The sequence below is a fragment of the Aricia agestis genome, chromosome 17 (genome assembly GCF_905147365.1).
Source record: "Aricia agestis chromosome 17, ilAriAges1.1, whole genome shotgun sequence".
Taxonomy (NCBI): Eukaryota; Metazoa; Arthropoda; class Insecta; order Lepidoptera; family Lycaenidae; genus Aricia; species Aricia agestis.
Genome location: NC_056422.1, coordinates 7,200,233 through 7,216,997, shown reverse-complemented (window position 1 = coordinate 7,216,997; position 16,765 = coordinate 7,200,233). Strand labels below are relative to the sequence as shown.

Here is a 16,765-nt window from a genome sequence, read left to right as displayed (position 1 = left end):
ATGTTACAAAATCGACGTGACGATTTTTTCTTATAGGGCCCCATCAATTTGCTACGGGCCCCGGATGTTATAGTTACGTCACTGCCCACTGGCCTTAGCCCGGGCGCGCACTAGCATAGCGGCCAGGTCGCGGCAGCCATCGAAAGTATGGTGTGGCCGCTGACCGCGTTGTGGCCCAGGTGCGCGTCGTCTTACGTCTATGGCGGTTACATACTGGTATGATCTATCTCGATGGCCGCCGCGACTTGGCCGCTAGTGCGCGCCTTACTCGACTTATCGCATCGTTAGTGCAAGAGTAACATTATCAACTGTCAAAATATAAGGCGCTCTCCAAAATACGCTCAAATCACCTACCATCGACTGAATTTGCATTCCCCAATTTTTTCCAATCCCGGAATCAGGAAATCGCTTCCAAAACTTGCCAAACCTCTGCAGACTACATCAGAGGGGTCACCAGTTATTTTCTCTGGGGGTCCATTTTAAGAAATGAAATGACCTTCGCGGTCCACACATTTTATATAAAACAAAATAATTAAGAGGATACACCAGGGGCTAGAGAAATAAATAAAAAGTACGTGTAATATCTATAGCTGTCTCCCTTACCTCAAGCCTATACCGCAGAACGCGATAGAGACAACTGCCGAAAATCCAGAAAATCAACGATTCGTTGTCCCCTGATTCCTTCTCCAAAACTTAACCGATTTAAGTACTTTTTTCACTAAAGATTAAAGAAAGGCTTGAGCTGTGTTCCTATGGTTTGCTTTTTTTTGTATAATCTAGCCAAATCTGTTTTCTGGACGTTTGAACACAGCGGAAAATCTGACCATTTTTTTGGGTTTTTGAACGTTCATATCTTATTTAATAATTAAATTATGAAAAAAATGAAAACATAGGGACATTGTATTAGTGGCCGTAGATATTCAGGAAAAAAAATATAACTCTACTAGCATTATCCAGGGAGGAAACAGGGGACAACGTTTGTATGGAAAAAAGGGCGGTGTGGACTCCTCTTAAACAAAGAAACAATTAGTCATGATAACATCTCTAGACATAACGATGCGATGCGAATTCAGTTTACGTGGGAGCACTAAAGTGCCTCATAGACGTACGAATATACAACATAGAAGTACCGTACGCGGGTTTTAAGTTCGCGAACTTAGGGTCAATAATTTTATACTAGTGCAGAGTCGAAGCGCATGGAAGCGAATTATTAAAACTGAACATATAACAAATTCAACCTTAACTCCAAAGCGTTAACACACTTTATTACTTCTGAAAATTTGAAAGGGCGCGCGAATTCGCGTGAATACGCCAGACCAACAGTTTTTGGAAATTCGCTTCGACTGCGCTATTATAAATTGACCCCTACACGGCTCGCGTCGGCGACTCACGAGAATCGCTCACACTGGATTATCATGCCCCAGGCTCGCGGCTCTTTGCTGACACACAGACGATTAAGATCGTCGAGCCAAAGTCCGCGTACTTACTCGCACGTCTGTCACCTTAGTGCGGCAGCCAGTGTAATAAACGTAAAGCTTGAGTTACAAATTACAATAGAAAGGGAAATAAAAATTCCAGTTTGGGTAACCAAAAGGTTTATTTTTTTATATCTTAAATCTTAGTATCCATAGGATTGCATGACGGCTGTGAATGGCGCAGTCACCTTTGCTACCTTTTCACCGGCTTCCTTGGTGATTTTCTGTAAAGAAACACTAAAATTAGCAAAATGTTTTCTTGGCGCTTAAAGCATAATAATAGTTATAAAATAAATCAGTGTTCAAATATTTTCATAATAACATCAAATAATGTAGGTAAGAAAATTATTCATCATTTAAAATGTTGTACTCAAAATATAATTTCGATTTAGGCATGTAGTCCGGTTAACGAATTACTCAAAAGAGGGTATAGAGTGCGTGAGCTGGAACCTAAGCGATTTCTGCTGGAACTTATTCAGGGAGGAGGGACAAAACATACTAAAAGTCCTGACGTCTAGGAGGTGAGCCGGAGTCAAAATTTTTGGTTTTTCGTCAATAACTAAAAAACTATGCATTGAAGCAAAAAATATTCTATGACGACATTAAAGCTTATTAAATTCTCTAAATTAGATTTTATACAGTTTTTCCAAATTCTCTCCGTTTTCGAACTACACGCTCAGGAAATGTGAAAATTAAGAAAAGCTTTATCGATACGATAGGGGGGGGGATATACAAAATTGAAGGAATTACAGCAACCTTATTTTTATGTTAACCACATACCTATGGTCTTACTACAAAAGATTTAAACACCTGTTGAGCAGTTGATTAGAGAAAAATTCAGTACAAAATGGTCTCAAAACAAGACAGATGTTTAGTTTTTTGTGGTAAGACTGGAAATTTTTAGAAGTTTAAGAAGGTCTAGAACATTTGTACATACCTTAAGTTTCTTTTCATATGCAACTTTGTGGACTGCATTGAACTTCCTCTTGTCTTCGAGTTTGCGGACAACATCTCTGTACTTCCAGCCAACCTCGTGGGAAAGACGGCCAACGTGACAGTACTGAAAGCAAACAAATATTACTCAAACACCAATTTTTAATATTTTGTTTTCAGATAGTCGGAAAAGTATAATCAGATTTAAAAAGTTGCAACATATGTACATTCAGTCGCAAATTACCCAAAATGAAACATCATGTTAACTAAAAGAAAAGAAAAAAAATTCACACTGTAGATATACAGAATTAGTGTCTTGTTCTTATCGGCTGTATCAAAAAATTATTTATTTATTTATTTTATTTATTGTTAATGATCTAGCAGCATTTAGCTGATAATGACCATATCACACAGTGTTGTAATTCACACACTCGTTATTAATTTAATATATTATTAACCAGACAGGTAATGATAAAACCTATTTACTCATGTACCATGACGAAAGTGATTCCTAGGCAGTTGAAGGACCAACATCATTTGGTCGGATCATGTTAATTCAAGGCTCATCTTGGCGGAGGCACTCCCGTGCCCCCAAATATTAACCCCTCCACTCTCAAGCGTCACCCCAGGTGTCACATAAAAATTGAATATCATAATACGTGGGAGAGCCATGCTTCGGCACGAATGGGCCGGCTCGACCGGATAAATACCACGTTCTCACAGAAAACCGGCGTGAAACAGCGCTTGCGCTGTGTTTCGCCGAGTGAGTGAGTTTACCGGAGGCCCAATCCCCTACCCTATTCCCTTTCCTACCCTCCCCTATTCCCTACCCTCCCCTATTACCCTATTCCCTCTTAAAAGGCCGGCAACGCACATGCAGCTCTTCTGATGCTGCGAGTGTCCATGGGCGACGGAAGTTGCTTTCCATCAGGTGACCCGTTTGCTCGTTTGCCCCCTTTGTTCATAAAAAAAAAAAAAAAATGTGTCTGTGATTCCCACGATCGAGGCATTAAAATGTAACTTCTGTATACAGTGTGAATCTATTTATTAGAAAGAGAAGAGTAAAGAAAGAAATCATCTATACATCCATACATATAAATAAAATTGGAGTGTCTGTTTGTAATATTGAAAGAACCATTTTTTACTACATGCATATGAATGTATATGCGCTACATACACCAAAACATTTTTTGTCTGTATATCTGTTTGTCTGTTTGTTCCGGTTAATCTCCAAAATGGCTGGAAAGATTTTGATGGGACTTTTTTTGGCAGATAGCTGATGTAGTAAGGAATAACTTAGGCTACTTTTTAACCAACTGCCGAAAAGGAGGATGATGTATTTAACTTTTTGTGTATGCAGTTTACACGGACGAAGTCACGGGCAACAGCTAGTGTAAAATAAAACTCAATCTTCAAACATTGATACTACTGACAAAACATCAACTTTTGCTATATATTTTCTTTCTTTAATCTTTTAAGGAGCTTAGATCAAGTAATTTATTAATAAAATACCTTGCGTCCTGGCTTCAGGCAGAAGACTCTTAATGCAGCAGGTACAACGACACGGCGTCTGTTGTCATAAGGTGGTGGGCAACCGTCATAGGCACGGAGCCTTCTGAGCGCATCCTTTCCGCGCTCGGTCTTGTGTGGGATCATGCCTATGATAAAAAGTTCCATAAGGATACACAACACAATGCAAGTTTTTTTTTTTTGGTAGATTTCAAATCATAATAAGTTGTATTATCATAGCACTCAAATAATGTAGGTAAAATTAGAATAATCATGTACAGCAATGAAATAATGCAAGTAACCATCTGGTAAGAACCCACCTCTGACAGTCTTCCACAGGATTTTGGATGGTGCTCTGAAGTGGAATGGACCACGGGCAGGGTTAACATTGCACCGTTTACGCAAAAATGACATAAACTTCAACTTGTTCCTGAAATGAAAAAATTGTTTAGGATTTATAGTTTCCAACTTGTGAATAGTAAATTTGACTATGAATTAGTAGGTAGTATGTATAATTATAGTTTGTAGGTACTCTAGCAATAAGGAGGTTTTGTTTGGTGATAGTCTCGTCAGTATTTACCTGAAGAAGTTTCCTGAGATGTTGATCTGTTCACATCTCACAACGACCACTTTGTTTCCCTCCAACAGGACCTTGGCTATCACGGCGGCCAAGCGCCCCAGCAGATGGCCTCTGCCATCAATAACGATGGCCTGAAATAAAACAACACGTTAGGTCAATCGTCAAAGAAAACTAACCTCAAAATTCATTATCACAATACATGAAATCCATTTACATTATTCAATATAATAAGTCCAGCGGTAGCTACATTATAACGAGAATGGTTATTTTATGAATAACTAACATTTATTTCTGATTGAATACGGTACCGATCTAGCACGTGTACATAGAACCGCACGTCATGTAAAATTTCACTAGCGAGTTTATAATACTTTAGAGAAAAACTAATTAATCACTATATTTTCGCGTTAAATAAGAGTCACTTTTGTTAAATTATAAAAGATTTAATACTTATTTCAGACATTTTTAACCTCACCTTATTACTAAAGCCCGTCATTTTCACGACAACAAAACGGAAAAGAAATAGTTTGACGCAAGATGGCCACCGGATACAATTACAATATACGTCTCGTGAAAAAACCAATATGTCAAAATATTTTGTCTATTGTATAACAATATGACATAATATATATTGCTATACTGTGGTGTGGACTATGGAGTGTAGATGGAGGAGAACTATCTTATATGGGGGATATCTGAAAAAGTGTCCAGCTGTACGCAGTACATAACAGTTGAAAAATCCTCCAAGAGTGGCGCTAGCTGCGGCAAAAGGTACGGAATGAATGAAGCCGTTGGTGACAAAATATAAATTGAAGTATATTAAAATATAACCTAAAATAGCTGACAAAATACAAATTAAAGTATATTAAAATATAACCTAAAATAGCTGAAATGATAAATGATTTAAAATTTACCCTGTTGCTACTATAGCGCCACCCTAATTTAACGCATTTTACAGTAGCTGTGTTCGTTTCATTTTTTCGCAGTTTGGCAGCTGACTGTCAACTTCATAATTGAGTGTCATCTATAATATAAAAATGAGTCACTGAATGTGTTGCTAAGCGCAAAACTCGAGAACGGTTGGACCGATTTCGCTAATTCTTTTTTTTAAATATTCCTTGAAGTACGAGGATGGTTCTTACGGAGAAAAAATTCTAAAAAAAAATTTAAATTTCCTGAAAAAGTCTAAAAACTCTTATATATAAAAATGGATATTCAAATGTGTTAGTCGCGCTAAAACTCGAAAACAGCTGAACCGATTGGGCTGATTTTAGTCTTAAAATATTCGTAGAAGTCCCAGGAAGGTTTTAAAGTGACACGAAGTTGACCGGGACAGCTAGTATTCAGCAGTCAAACGTAACCGAATTTGGTTTCATCTGTGTATAAAAATATGTGTACGTCTACACTTACACAAGCATGATTGAACGTGATTTCTATGAGATTAAATTGTCAATGTGTGGCACGTGCCGACTGGACGTCAAAAAAAGAGTGCTGCTGCTGTATAAAATTTTTAAGTGCAATACCTTTCACTCTAAACATACCAAAAATTTAAAAAAAATAGAAAAGAGCTCAAATAAAATAATTAATGTTTCATTTCATTAAAAATTATTGTACATATAACATAGCATAATAGCCTAATAAGGTAAATTAAAGAATGAAACAGATTTACGGCCGTTCCCAATATTTGATCTATTTCTGGTTTTGCCCTACTAGAGATAGGAATAGCTCACATTAGACATAAGAGACATATATTTTATGTCAATTGTGAGCTATTCCTATCTCTAGTAGGGCAAAACCAGAGATAGATCAAATATTGGGAACGGCCGTTAATCCACAAGCTTTTGTTGATTTCTAGTATAATATATAATATATAATATATAATATTCAATATTATAATAATATTACAGTATATATAGCCCGTCAAGAAAGTAAATGTGTTATCCCTTTTTCTTAGATTGATTTGAAAAGGATGATACTACGATGTTGCCACTTTTTAATTTCTTCACTTTCTTGACAGACTATAGTCTTATGTATTTTATTTATAAACTAGCTGTCCCGGTGAACTTCGTGTCACTTTAAAACCTTCCCTGGACATCTACGAATATTTTAAGACTAAAATTAGCCCAATCCGTTTATATATAAAAGTGTTGTTTTTAGACTTTTTCAGGAAATTTATTTTTTTTTTAGAATTTTTCTCTCCGTAAGAACCATCCTTGTACTTCAAGGAATATTTAAAAAAAAGAATTAGCGAAATCGTTCCAACCGTTCTCGAGTGTTGCGCTTAGCAACACATTCAGCGACTCATTTTTATATTATCCATACTAATATTATAAATGCGAAAGTATCTCTGTCTGTCTGTCTGTCTGCCTGTCTGTCTGTCTCGCTTTCACGCCAAAACTACTGAACCGATTGCAATGAAATTTTGTACACAGTTATTCTAGAGTCTGAGAAAGGACATAGGCTACATTTTGATGTGTGAAAATATCTTATTTCCATGAAAATATCGATGAAAATTAATTCGCATTGCGCGTGGTCAGCGCTCATCCCGGGGGTCCTGGGTTCGAGTCCTGCAGGCGGAACAAAAAGTTTTCAATGTTCCTGAGTCTTGGATGTGTATTAAAATAATATTTCAAAAATCTTAAATATATTTTATGTATAATATTATAAAAAATCCAGAAATATATCGATGCAATGAACATTTTAGTTCTAATACGATTTAACAGATGGCGTTTTATTTTTTACTTCATTGTAACATAGAACTAATCATACTTATTAGTTAGTATGTTTTTGTTTATAGTTTTTAATACGTTAGAATATTATGTTTAATAATATTATCACTTGGTATAATAATAATCAATCTATCTTATCTTATGTAGAACTCCTACTGCATTTCTAATATATGTGACAAGTTGACAACAGAAGGCGCTCTAAAATAAAGGAGTTCAAGTGTACCGTGTTGGCCTTTAATCCATCCAGAAAATATATCAATGCAATCAACATTTTAATTCTAATATATGAAAACAGATGGCGTTTTATTTTTTACTTCATTATTGTAACAGAAGTCAGAACTAATCATACCTACTTTATTATATATTGTACCTACTTTATTATATATTGTTTTTATTCATAACTAGCTGTTGCCCGCGACTTCGTCCGCATGGACTTTAGTTTATATCGCGCGGTGTCAACAAAATTTGTGTCAAATTTAAAAACTTTTTAAAACCCTGGTAAGTGATACCCCTCTTAGGGCCGCGCTTCACCGGAATGGCAGCGCTTAAAGTGCTCGCCTCGCCGCTGCCATTCTGGTGTAGCGCGGCCCTTAATTAATCAAAATACCCAAAAACAGCTGTGCAGTGTGCACATAATCTATGCTAATATTATAAATGCGAAAGTATTATAAACGCCAAACGCCAAAACTACCGAACCGATTGTAATGAAATTTTGTATACAGATAGTCTAAAGCCTGAGATAGGACATAGGCTACTTTTTTAGTGGAAAAAAGGATTGTAAGGGGGTGAAAATGCGTAAATTTGTTCAAATTAAGTTAGTTCCAACAATTCATAATAGATGGCGCCGTGCGTCTTCTACATCGCGCTGACGCTTGCTCAAAAGTCTTTCTATAAGACGTGGTATCATCTTACATTTAAGTTTCGATTTTTTTCGATGGTTATATTCTACGGTATTAAATAACTCAGTACTTTATCTGTGCAGTGACGTAACCTTAAACCTATCAATGATAAATAGTCTATGGGTAAAGTTGTGTAATTGGAGGGCTAAATAAGCTTTAAAATTTGGCATAAAATATAAAGTTTAATATAAAAAAATTAAATTCTTATTGTGTGCACACTGCACAGCTGTATTGATTTAAGGGGTACCAGGGTTTTTTTATAAAAGCTTTTGACACCAATTTTGTTGACATCGCGCGCTATAAACTGAAGTCCACACGGACGAAGTCGCGGGCAACAGCTAGTTATAGATATAAAGGAACATACCCATACTACTTTATTATAGCCAACTTATTTATAGCCAACAGCTATTAAAAAATCGGCCAAGTGCGAGTCGGACTCGCGCGCGAAGGGTTACTTACTGTTATAGAGCAAACATAGAAAAAAATTGTGTTTTTGTATGGGAGCCCCCCTTATTTTTTTATTTTATTTTAATATTATTCTTAAATATCGAAGTAGACATATATAATGATTATGTGTTGTTTTGATCGCGGTAGGGAACAGTCGCGCACCGCTCAGCAACACACGTAGCAAATATTAATAAAATTAATTAATATTTCGCGAGTCGCGCGGCTCACAGCCGCTGCACCGACACCATGGCGCTCGTATCCAACGAGCTGCTGGCGTTCGTACAACACGTCGTCAACACCATGGACGAAGACGGCATCGTGCAGCTATGCAGGTCCACCTACACCAACGAGGAGATCTGCAAGGGCAGGCTCGTGCTGTATGAAGCGTTCGGGAAGACAGCACAGATGACGTCCCGGAGGAGAGACGGAAGCGAACGAAGCTTGCAGGACATCATCTCCCTGCTCAAGCAGACTAATCCTGCGGAGTTGCCGGTGTTTGTGGCCAAGCAGCTCCACAAACTGCCGGCGGTATCGACGGACCACGTCAGCGTCTCCAGCCTGCTCCAGAAGTTCAACATCTTGAGGGCAGAGCTGGACGAGATGCGAGGTAGATTGGATGCCTCGGAATCCACCATCAGTGAGTTACGTAGTGAATTATTACAATTAAAAAGTAATAATTCATTATGTAGGTCACCCGAGCATCCGATCGACTCGATAAATATGCGTCGCGGAGCTCAACGCGACTCGCCGTTTCGCACGTCAGCAAAATCAAGTGGGTCAGCAACAGCCGCCTCCGTCAGCTCGCCGTCCGCGTCACCGCATGACGTCAACACGAAATTGAGGTCATCGACTCAAGCGAAAAACTATGCAAGCGTCGCTGTTTGCCCCGCGTCACCCCCGCGGGCAAAGGCGAGGGGTGCAAAGGAGGGCCGCAAGGCTGAACATCTTCGACTCGACAGGGACGAGAGCAGGAGGTGCGATGTGGAGGGCTTCGTTCTGGTGGAGAGGAGGAAGAAGAGGAAGCCCACCGTCCGCAACCACCGCAGCACCGCACCTTATGTGCCCGAGCTGCGCCTGCGGAGCGAGGTGCCCGCGACGCCGCTCTACGTGTCGCGCCTGCACTGGTCCATGACGGTCGAAGACGTCGTAAACTACATTCGCGAGAAGACCACCTACACCTTGAGGGTGGAGCGTCTGCACTCTCGTCACAAAGTGAATTTCAGTTCCTTTGTGGTGAGAGTGCCGACTTAAGTTTTATCCATCTTCGAGGTGGAGGAGTTCTGGCCCGCCGGTGTAGTTTACCGGAGGTTCCGGGGGAGGCTCCCGAACGAAGCGCGCATCACGTCACCGAAAGAGACTTTACGTGATAAAATGTAGTGTGATTGTGTGTGTGAATGTGTAAATAATATATATTGGGATAAAATTGTTCGGCGTGCATCTGTTGTCTGATTGCCATAACACAAGTTTTTACTTAGCATGGGATTAGACGACGTGATGTACGCTACCTACCTTTATACTATTGTATATTCTTGTATGCTTAATAAAGAATTTGAATTTGAATAATTAAGGCTTTTGTGATAATATCAAGAGCCTACCTGTTGCCATTATTGATATCGAGCAAAAAAGGCCAAAAAAAATAATGTTTGTTGTATGGGAGCCCCCTTAAAATATTAACTTTATTTTGTTTTTTGTTGTTGTTGTTGTTGTAGCTGCTGTGCTGCTGTAAAAATTTCAGATTTCTAGCTATAGCGGTTCTTGACGTAGTCGTTATAGGTACGCTGGACTTATGATACCCAACTGTTTTTTGTGCCTATTTAAAGTGGAATCAGCGCCCCCAATGCGGGGGAAGAGAACTAAATCTGACGAAACTTGCACATGGCCGCTATTGGTTGTAGAAACTAGTTGTTAGTTGCAAGTAGGGCTATCAGCGCTAATATGGCGACTTTCAAACGTCATTTTCATGTCATATTTTGTTTTTTTCCCCCGCATTGGGGGCGCTGATTCCGCTTCAAAAAGGCACAAAAAATAGCTGTCATTTCAAAGGGTATCATTAAGTCCAGAGTACTTGTATAATGGAGGTCGATGTCTAAGCCGAAGTGCCATAATAAAAAAAAAGAAATCGCAGCCAAGATCGCAGCTGTGTGCAAGGAATCGCGCGATTTAACGCGCGTTATATTGCGCGTTAAATCGCGCGATATATCACGTCTGTCTGCGGGAGCCTTGATTTTGTCAATTTCAATCTGACGAGTGACGACTGACTTCTTAGTTTTGCCGGAAATACGAAAGAGTGAAGTTGTGTTTTTGTAATATTTTCCTAAAATTGTGTTATTTTGGTTTTTAATGTGTAATGTTGGTAGAATATTAACCATTAAATATTCGATGTTGTGCACAATTATTGTGGGCAAGTGTTACGACTTCAAGAAACGTGCCATTTTGTGTTCCCTCCAAAACTCCATCGAAAGTTTTAATAAAGAATCTACCACTTTACTAAAACAACTGACTTGACTCGTTGACTTTACTGACTACTTTTTTAGACTTTTACTAGACTCGACTTGACGATAATCTGCAAAAAGGACTTTTTTTGTAATCATTTTACAATTTTTTTTCCCCGCCATATTTTACTTGACACTGGCCATAGTTAAAAATCCGAGCGCCATAATAAGAAAAAAAAAAACTGACGTCTGACACTTGACATTGAACTTGACATAACAAATCAATGTTGACAAGTTTCAAAAGATTCTAACAAAATAAAACTGTGAGGTGTATAGTTATGTATAGTACTAACCATAGACATAATATATACTGTCGTAAAGACCACCTGACAACTCGAAAATGCGTGACCATTTTTGATCTGTCAATGTGTGCGTGTGCTAGTGATGTATATTTTACTATCGATATTATAGTATTTTGCTATCGATAGTTTAGTCCGTTCGAGTTATTTTACCTGAGTTTCTATAAGAAATAAATAATATGCAACTTTGATAGATTTGTATTTCAAATTAGGTATCATAAATTTTAATTGGCAAAAAAAGGTGACGATTGAAAAGTAGATACACATTTTCTTTTGGAATGATTTTTCAATCGTCGGATATGTTATGACATGAGGTTCTTAAAGGGGTAAATAATTTACACTTAACACATTATAAAGTTACTTATTTATTACTCAGGTAAAATCTATCTGGTAAATCAGTCCTTACATTGAAAGTAAACGTTGAAAGTAAACAACACACATAGTATATTATATTGTATTCTTAAATTAAATACAATATATTATAAAATATCATAATATTTTATTACAATTATTTTGAACCGACTTCCAAACAGGAGGAGTCTAGACGTTCGCCTGTGGATATATTTTTATGTATGTTCAACGATTACTCCGCCGTTTATGAACCGATTTTCAAATTTTTTCTTTTGCTGTACATTGTATTGTTCCGAGTAGGTATCATGTTCACAAAAGTGGTGGTCTGGTGATGGAAACAATGAGAAATCGAAGTGACTCCTTGATATTCAAATGGGAACATATGGTCCCAGAAAACGTTCAAAATCTTTCGATTAATAAATTTAAAAAAGTAGTCAAAGAACGTTTTGTGCCAAAGCCAAAATGATTTCATAATTGATGGCACATCTTGGGAGTAGAATGCTGAATGACTGCTTGCAAGGCTACTTCTACATGACTTACAATTATTATGTATCTATCTATGTTTACATTGTATAATTTTTAGTTACAGCATTGTAAATTTTGTTTTAAAAGATTATTTTTTTTTCTCACTTTTTTTGGTAAAAAGTGGGCGTGCGAGTTTCTTACGCCGGTTCTTCTCGTCGGCTTGATTACCGAACCGGTGGTAGGCACCATGTATTCTGAAAATATATTTTATTTTAGATTTGTTCAGCAATTTTGATTTTGATTTTTTAAAACACCAACTGTAAGTATAGAAAACCTTAAGGACAGCTAAAATGAGTAAAATTATTATTTTTAAACAAAAAATTAAAACCGACTTCCAAGGCAATGACAATAGTAATATTATACTTAAATGAACTAAAAAGTATTAAATAATTCTTATTCTGTACTCAGTATTAATTCTGTTCTCAATCTTCATTATTTTGCAATCGGTACCAGCTAACCTAATCGCCAGTTCTCTGACAGAATAGGTATAACAGCAACTTATATACTTAGGACTGGTACCGACTTCAAAATTATGAAGATTGAGTACAGAATAAGGATTATTTAATACTTTTTAGTTCATATAAGTATAATCTTAAATGAACTAAAAAGCATTAATTGCTTATAATTGCTTATTTTTTATAATTGCTTCAGTAACAAGTGCAACAGTATGTCAAACTTACTGGCACAAATAAAGTTGGGATAGCTCCTTTAACCAAAATAGTATTTATTCTAATTTTTCTTTAATTATTTTAAATGAAATGTTTGCTACATATTGTTGAATTTTTCTTGGGATTCCAACCAACACGCCCAATTAATTTCAGCCATTTTCCTCTTATTAGAGGATCTTGAGGGAATCTGTAAAACAAATGATTATAATATATAAATATAAACCTTCCTCTAGTTTTAGAGTCACTCTATATATTTTTTTTTTTTTTTTATAATTTCTCATCCCCCTAACTGTGTCAGGGCTTGTTGCTATCTTCTTATTACATTAATTTGTTCTTTAGTATTAAAATTTCTTAAACATAAAAATTTCCAATAAATTGCTACAAAATACTATAAAATTAAACAATAAAAAATAATAATAATACGGCACAACATTCAACTACCCTAATATCACAGCTTACAATCACAATAGTTTACTAGAATTTCTCTTGTTCACAACACACACTATCCTCTTACAAAAAGAGAGAAACAAATCTCTCTTTTTTCCCCCCAGGATGGCAGGCAGATTCTCACCCGTCATCGATGTGCCCAATTCTTGCTCAATATCATATCTATTTCTAGCAAAAATTGGACACTCGAATAACAGGTGAGGAACCGTCTCCTCAACTCCTGGCTGACACAGGCACGACGGATCCTCCTTCAACTTGAATCTGTGCAAGTAGAATGCGAATCCGCCGTGTCCAGTCAGAATCTGTGTGGTGTGGTGTGTGATGTCTATCTTTTTGACTATTTTGTATGCAGCAGCAGCGCTTGGGAAAAAGAGTTTCGTGACTCCAGCCGTCCTTCCCACCCCGGAGTCACTCTATATTATAGTAGTTACATTATATTAGCTATTATATTAGCTATATTATACTATACTATATTATATTAGTTAAAATAAGATAATATGTCCTTTTTAGTCCGGCCGGACATTTTCCGAATTTCTGATCACAAAAATTCGGACGCCCCGCCCCGCTCATACATTTTGACACGTCAGAAATTCTTTTAGTATGATGGGTCTACAACAAAATGTATGAACAGAGTGCGTACCGCCGGGCGTCCGAATTTTTCTGATCAGAAATTTCGGATAATGTGCGGCGGGCTTAAGGTGATAAATATAAAGGTAAATGATTTTTATTTTAGATTTATGTTATTGTAAAATATCAATAAGCATATCGATAAATTTGATTCAAGCACTAGCGTATATGTAAAAAAATTTGATGAAAAATTTTTCTTCAAAATTTGTGTAATATAGGAACAATAGTAGCTTTAGTTACGCAAAATATGAAAGTAAAAGGGAGAATTCACAATATTTTATTTGTAATATAAACTAAAGACAAAATATAGCAAAAATAAACACATCGTAGCAATTAGGAATGTATATTTTTCAGGATTATTCCTATGATTTACACTGCAATCACTCACAGCACAAGTTATTATTGTTATATATAATAGTAGTTGTTGAAAATAACATACGATTTAAATAATAAATTGCAAATACCTAAAGGGCATAAAAACGATTGACGACTTTTGACGACCTGTCAAATAAAAGTTGTTACAATTTTCATTAGACTGCCTCTCTCTTTTCATCTTGTTATAATTCCATAAAGGATTTTCTTCTCTCTCGCACTCTTTGTTGGTCTTTAGCATTATAGGTTTATCATTCAAATCTAAAACAAGCACAAACATTTAGGGTTAGTACTAACCCTAAATGTTTGTGCTTGTTTTAGATTTTTCAACATCCGTACGCGTCTCAAATCATACCTTGTTTGTTCATAAAGCCAACCCATCTTAAAGCAGAGTCACATCAACCACTTTGATATTGGTAACTCACTACGGGGCTATTTTTAAATAAGAAGAAGAAGGATTAAAGAAGAAGAAGAAAAAAAAAGCGCGGGAAACTTCGGAGTAGGCGGGAGTGTTTTCTCGGAAAAATTTTTGCAAAATTATTATAAATAGGATAAGGAGGGTTAAAGTTGTAAATTATTAAGTATTTTTATTATTTATTACTTGTATAAATAAATTTAGTGTAGTTAGCTGTATATAATTGGTAAGTTTTTTTTCTTGTATATATTAGTAGGTCCTGTTGTATAAATTGTAAAAAATAAACTATTTTGGGTGGTTCAATGAATGAGCCGCCCGACCCTACGTCGGGGCCGGGCCCGGGGCCCGGTCCTGATGTAGGCCTGAATGTAACTATTACGACGGATATGGACTATGAACATGATATGAGTGGGAGTCGCAAACGGCCGAAAACAACTTTCAAACAAGACTTTTTAACAGATAATATAGTATCGAATACGCCAACAAAACCATCAGAATCTATTGATTCACAAATTATTAAACCTCGTATGTACACTACTACTGATAGTTACCCATATGTTGTACATGTTCAAAGGATAACATCATCTTTACAGGATGGTACCACTCTGCACCCCCTTATTTTAGGCAAATTTTTTAAAACGAATAATGTAAGTAATATAGTACCAGGTAGTATTAAGAAAATAGGTAGGAACCGATGTACAGTAGCTTTTAAGTCATACATGGATGCCAATAATTTTGTTACTAATAAAAATTTAGAGTCTTTTAAGTTAAAGGCATTTATTCCTAATTTTAATGTAACCAGAATGGGTGTAGTTAAAAATATCCCAACAGAATGGACTGATACTGAAATATTAGAAAATTTAGAAACACCAGTAGGTTTTGGCAAAGTATTAAAAATTAGGAGGATTAATTATAAGGTCAAAGTAGAAAACATTGTCGAATGGAAACCTTCTCGTTCTGTGGTTGTTACTTTTGATGGACAAATCTTGCCTCCTAAAGTTTATATTTGCTACAATTCATTACCTGTAGATTTGTATATATATCCAACTATTCAGTGCTACAATTGTTGTAGATTTGGCCATACAAAGACAATTTGTCGTTCAACTCCACGATGTTTCAAATGTGGTCAAGAGCATTCAGCAGATTCATGTGTGAGTGAATCAGAAAGTTGTATAAATTGTTTAGGTAATCATTATGCTACGAATAAAAACTGTCCCGAGTTTTCTAGACAGAAAGCAATAAAAACTTGTATGGCTGAAAAAAATATATCTTATGGTGAGGCTAATAAATTGCAGCCTCCTATTCTAACCGGTAGAAGGTCTTATGGTGATGTTTTGACATCCAATGGACAATTCTCTGATTCTTTTATGACATCTCAGGATAATAATGTTCGATCTTATAAAAAAACTTTTTATTCAAAGCGTACTCCACAAATTCCAACTGGTAAAGGGTATGACAAAAGTTTTCATAACAGTATTATCAGAGAATATCAAATTCCATCATCTAAAAACGGCTGTGCATATGTTGACTCTGAAACAAAAAAGGAATTATCAGACAAAAAGATTGACACAAACACAATTACCCTTCAGTAAGTGCCAAAATCTTTGCAAAAATGTAGGGTACGTGGTTTGCAAAAAAAAAATGGCCCCCGGCCTACCCTCTTTGTACAAATAATGTAATAACCTTACATCTAATCCATATTTTATGTTTGTGTGAAAAATATTATAATATATGTTAAATTTTCTATCTATCAAGCCATCATAATATAGTATTTAGTCAGATGTGATATTTGTCTCACCACTGTAAACTTTGAAATCAATGTTTCTAACTATTTCGCAACAAATATATTAATACATTATTATAATCTCAATAACACAGAGCTATACAAACTGTTTATGTAAACAATTCTTTGAAATAACTTAACTTGTTATCAATAAACAGATAAGAGATAAGAGTAATAAAAACCGGTTTTGGTATTATACACAAGCAAACTTCGT

General features: G+C 36.3%; 1 protein-coding gene across 1 annotated transcript; it reads right to left on the bottom strand.

The window, feature by feature from the left end:
- Positions 1 to 1,578: 1,578 nt before the first annotated feature.
- LOC121735390 (60S ribosomal protein L13a) lies at positions 1,579 to 5,058 on the bottom strand. The gene is made up of 6 exons (XM_042126211.1): positions 4,973 to 5,058; positions 4,498 to 4,628; positions 4,238 to 4,347; positions 3,921 to 4,066; positions 2,413 to 2,535; positions 1,579 to 1,699 (listed from the first exon to the last, which is right to left on the bottom strand). The coding sequence occupies exons 1-6, from the start codon at positions 4,991 to 4,993 to the stop codon at positions 1,619 to 1,621; spliced, it is 612 nt and encodes a 203-aa protein (XP_041982145.1). The 5' UTR covers positions 4,994 to 5,058; the 3' UTR covers positions 1,579 to 1,618.
- Positions 5,059 to 16,765: the final 11,707 nt, after the last annotated feature.

Excerpts from the sequence above, each read along its gene's own strand:
- LOC121735390 (XM_042126211.1), bottom strand. The coding sequence starts at position 4,993 with ATGACGGGCTTTAGTAATAAG. Across the intron at positions 4,067-4,237 it reads CCTGTGGAAGACTGTCAGAG|GCATGATCCCACACAAGACC; the intron begins GTGGGTTCTTAC and ends TTTTTATCATAG. Across the intron at positions 1,700-2,412 it reads CATATGAAAAGAAACTTAAG|AAAATCACCAAGGAAGCCGG; the intron begins GTATGTACAAAT and ends GTTTCTTTACAG.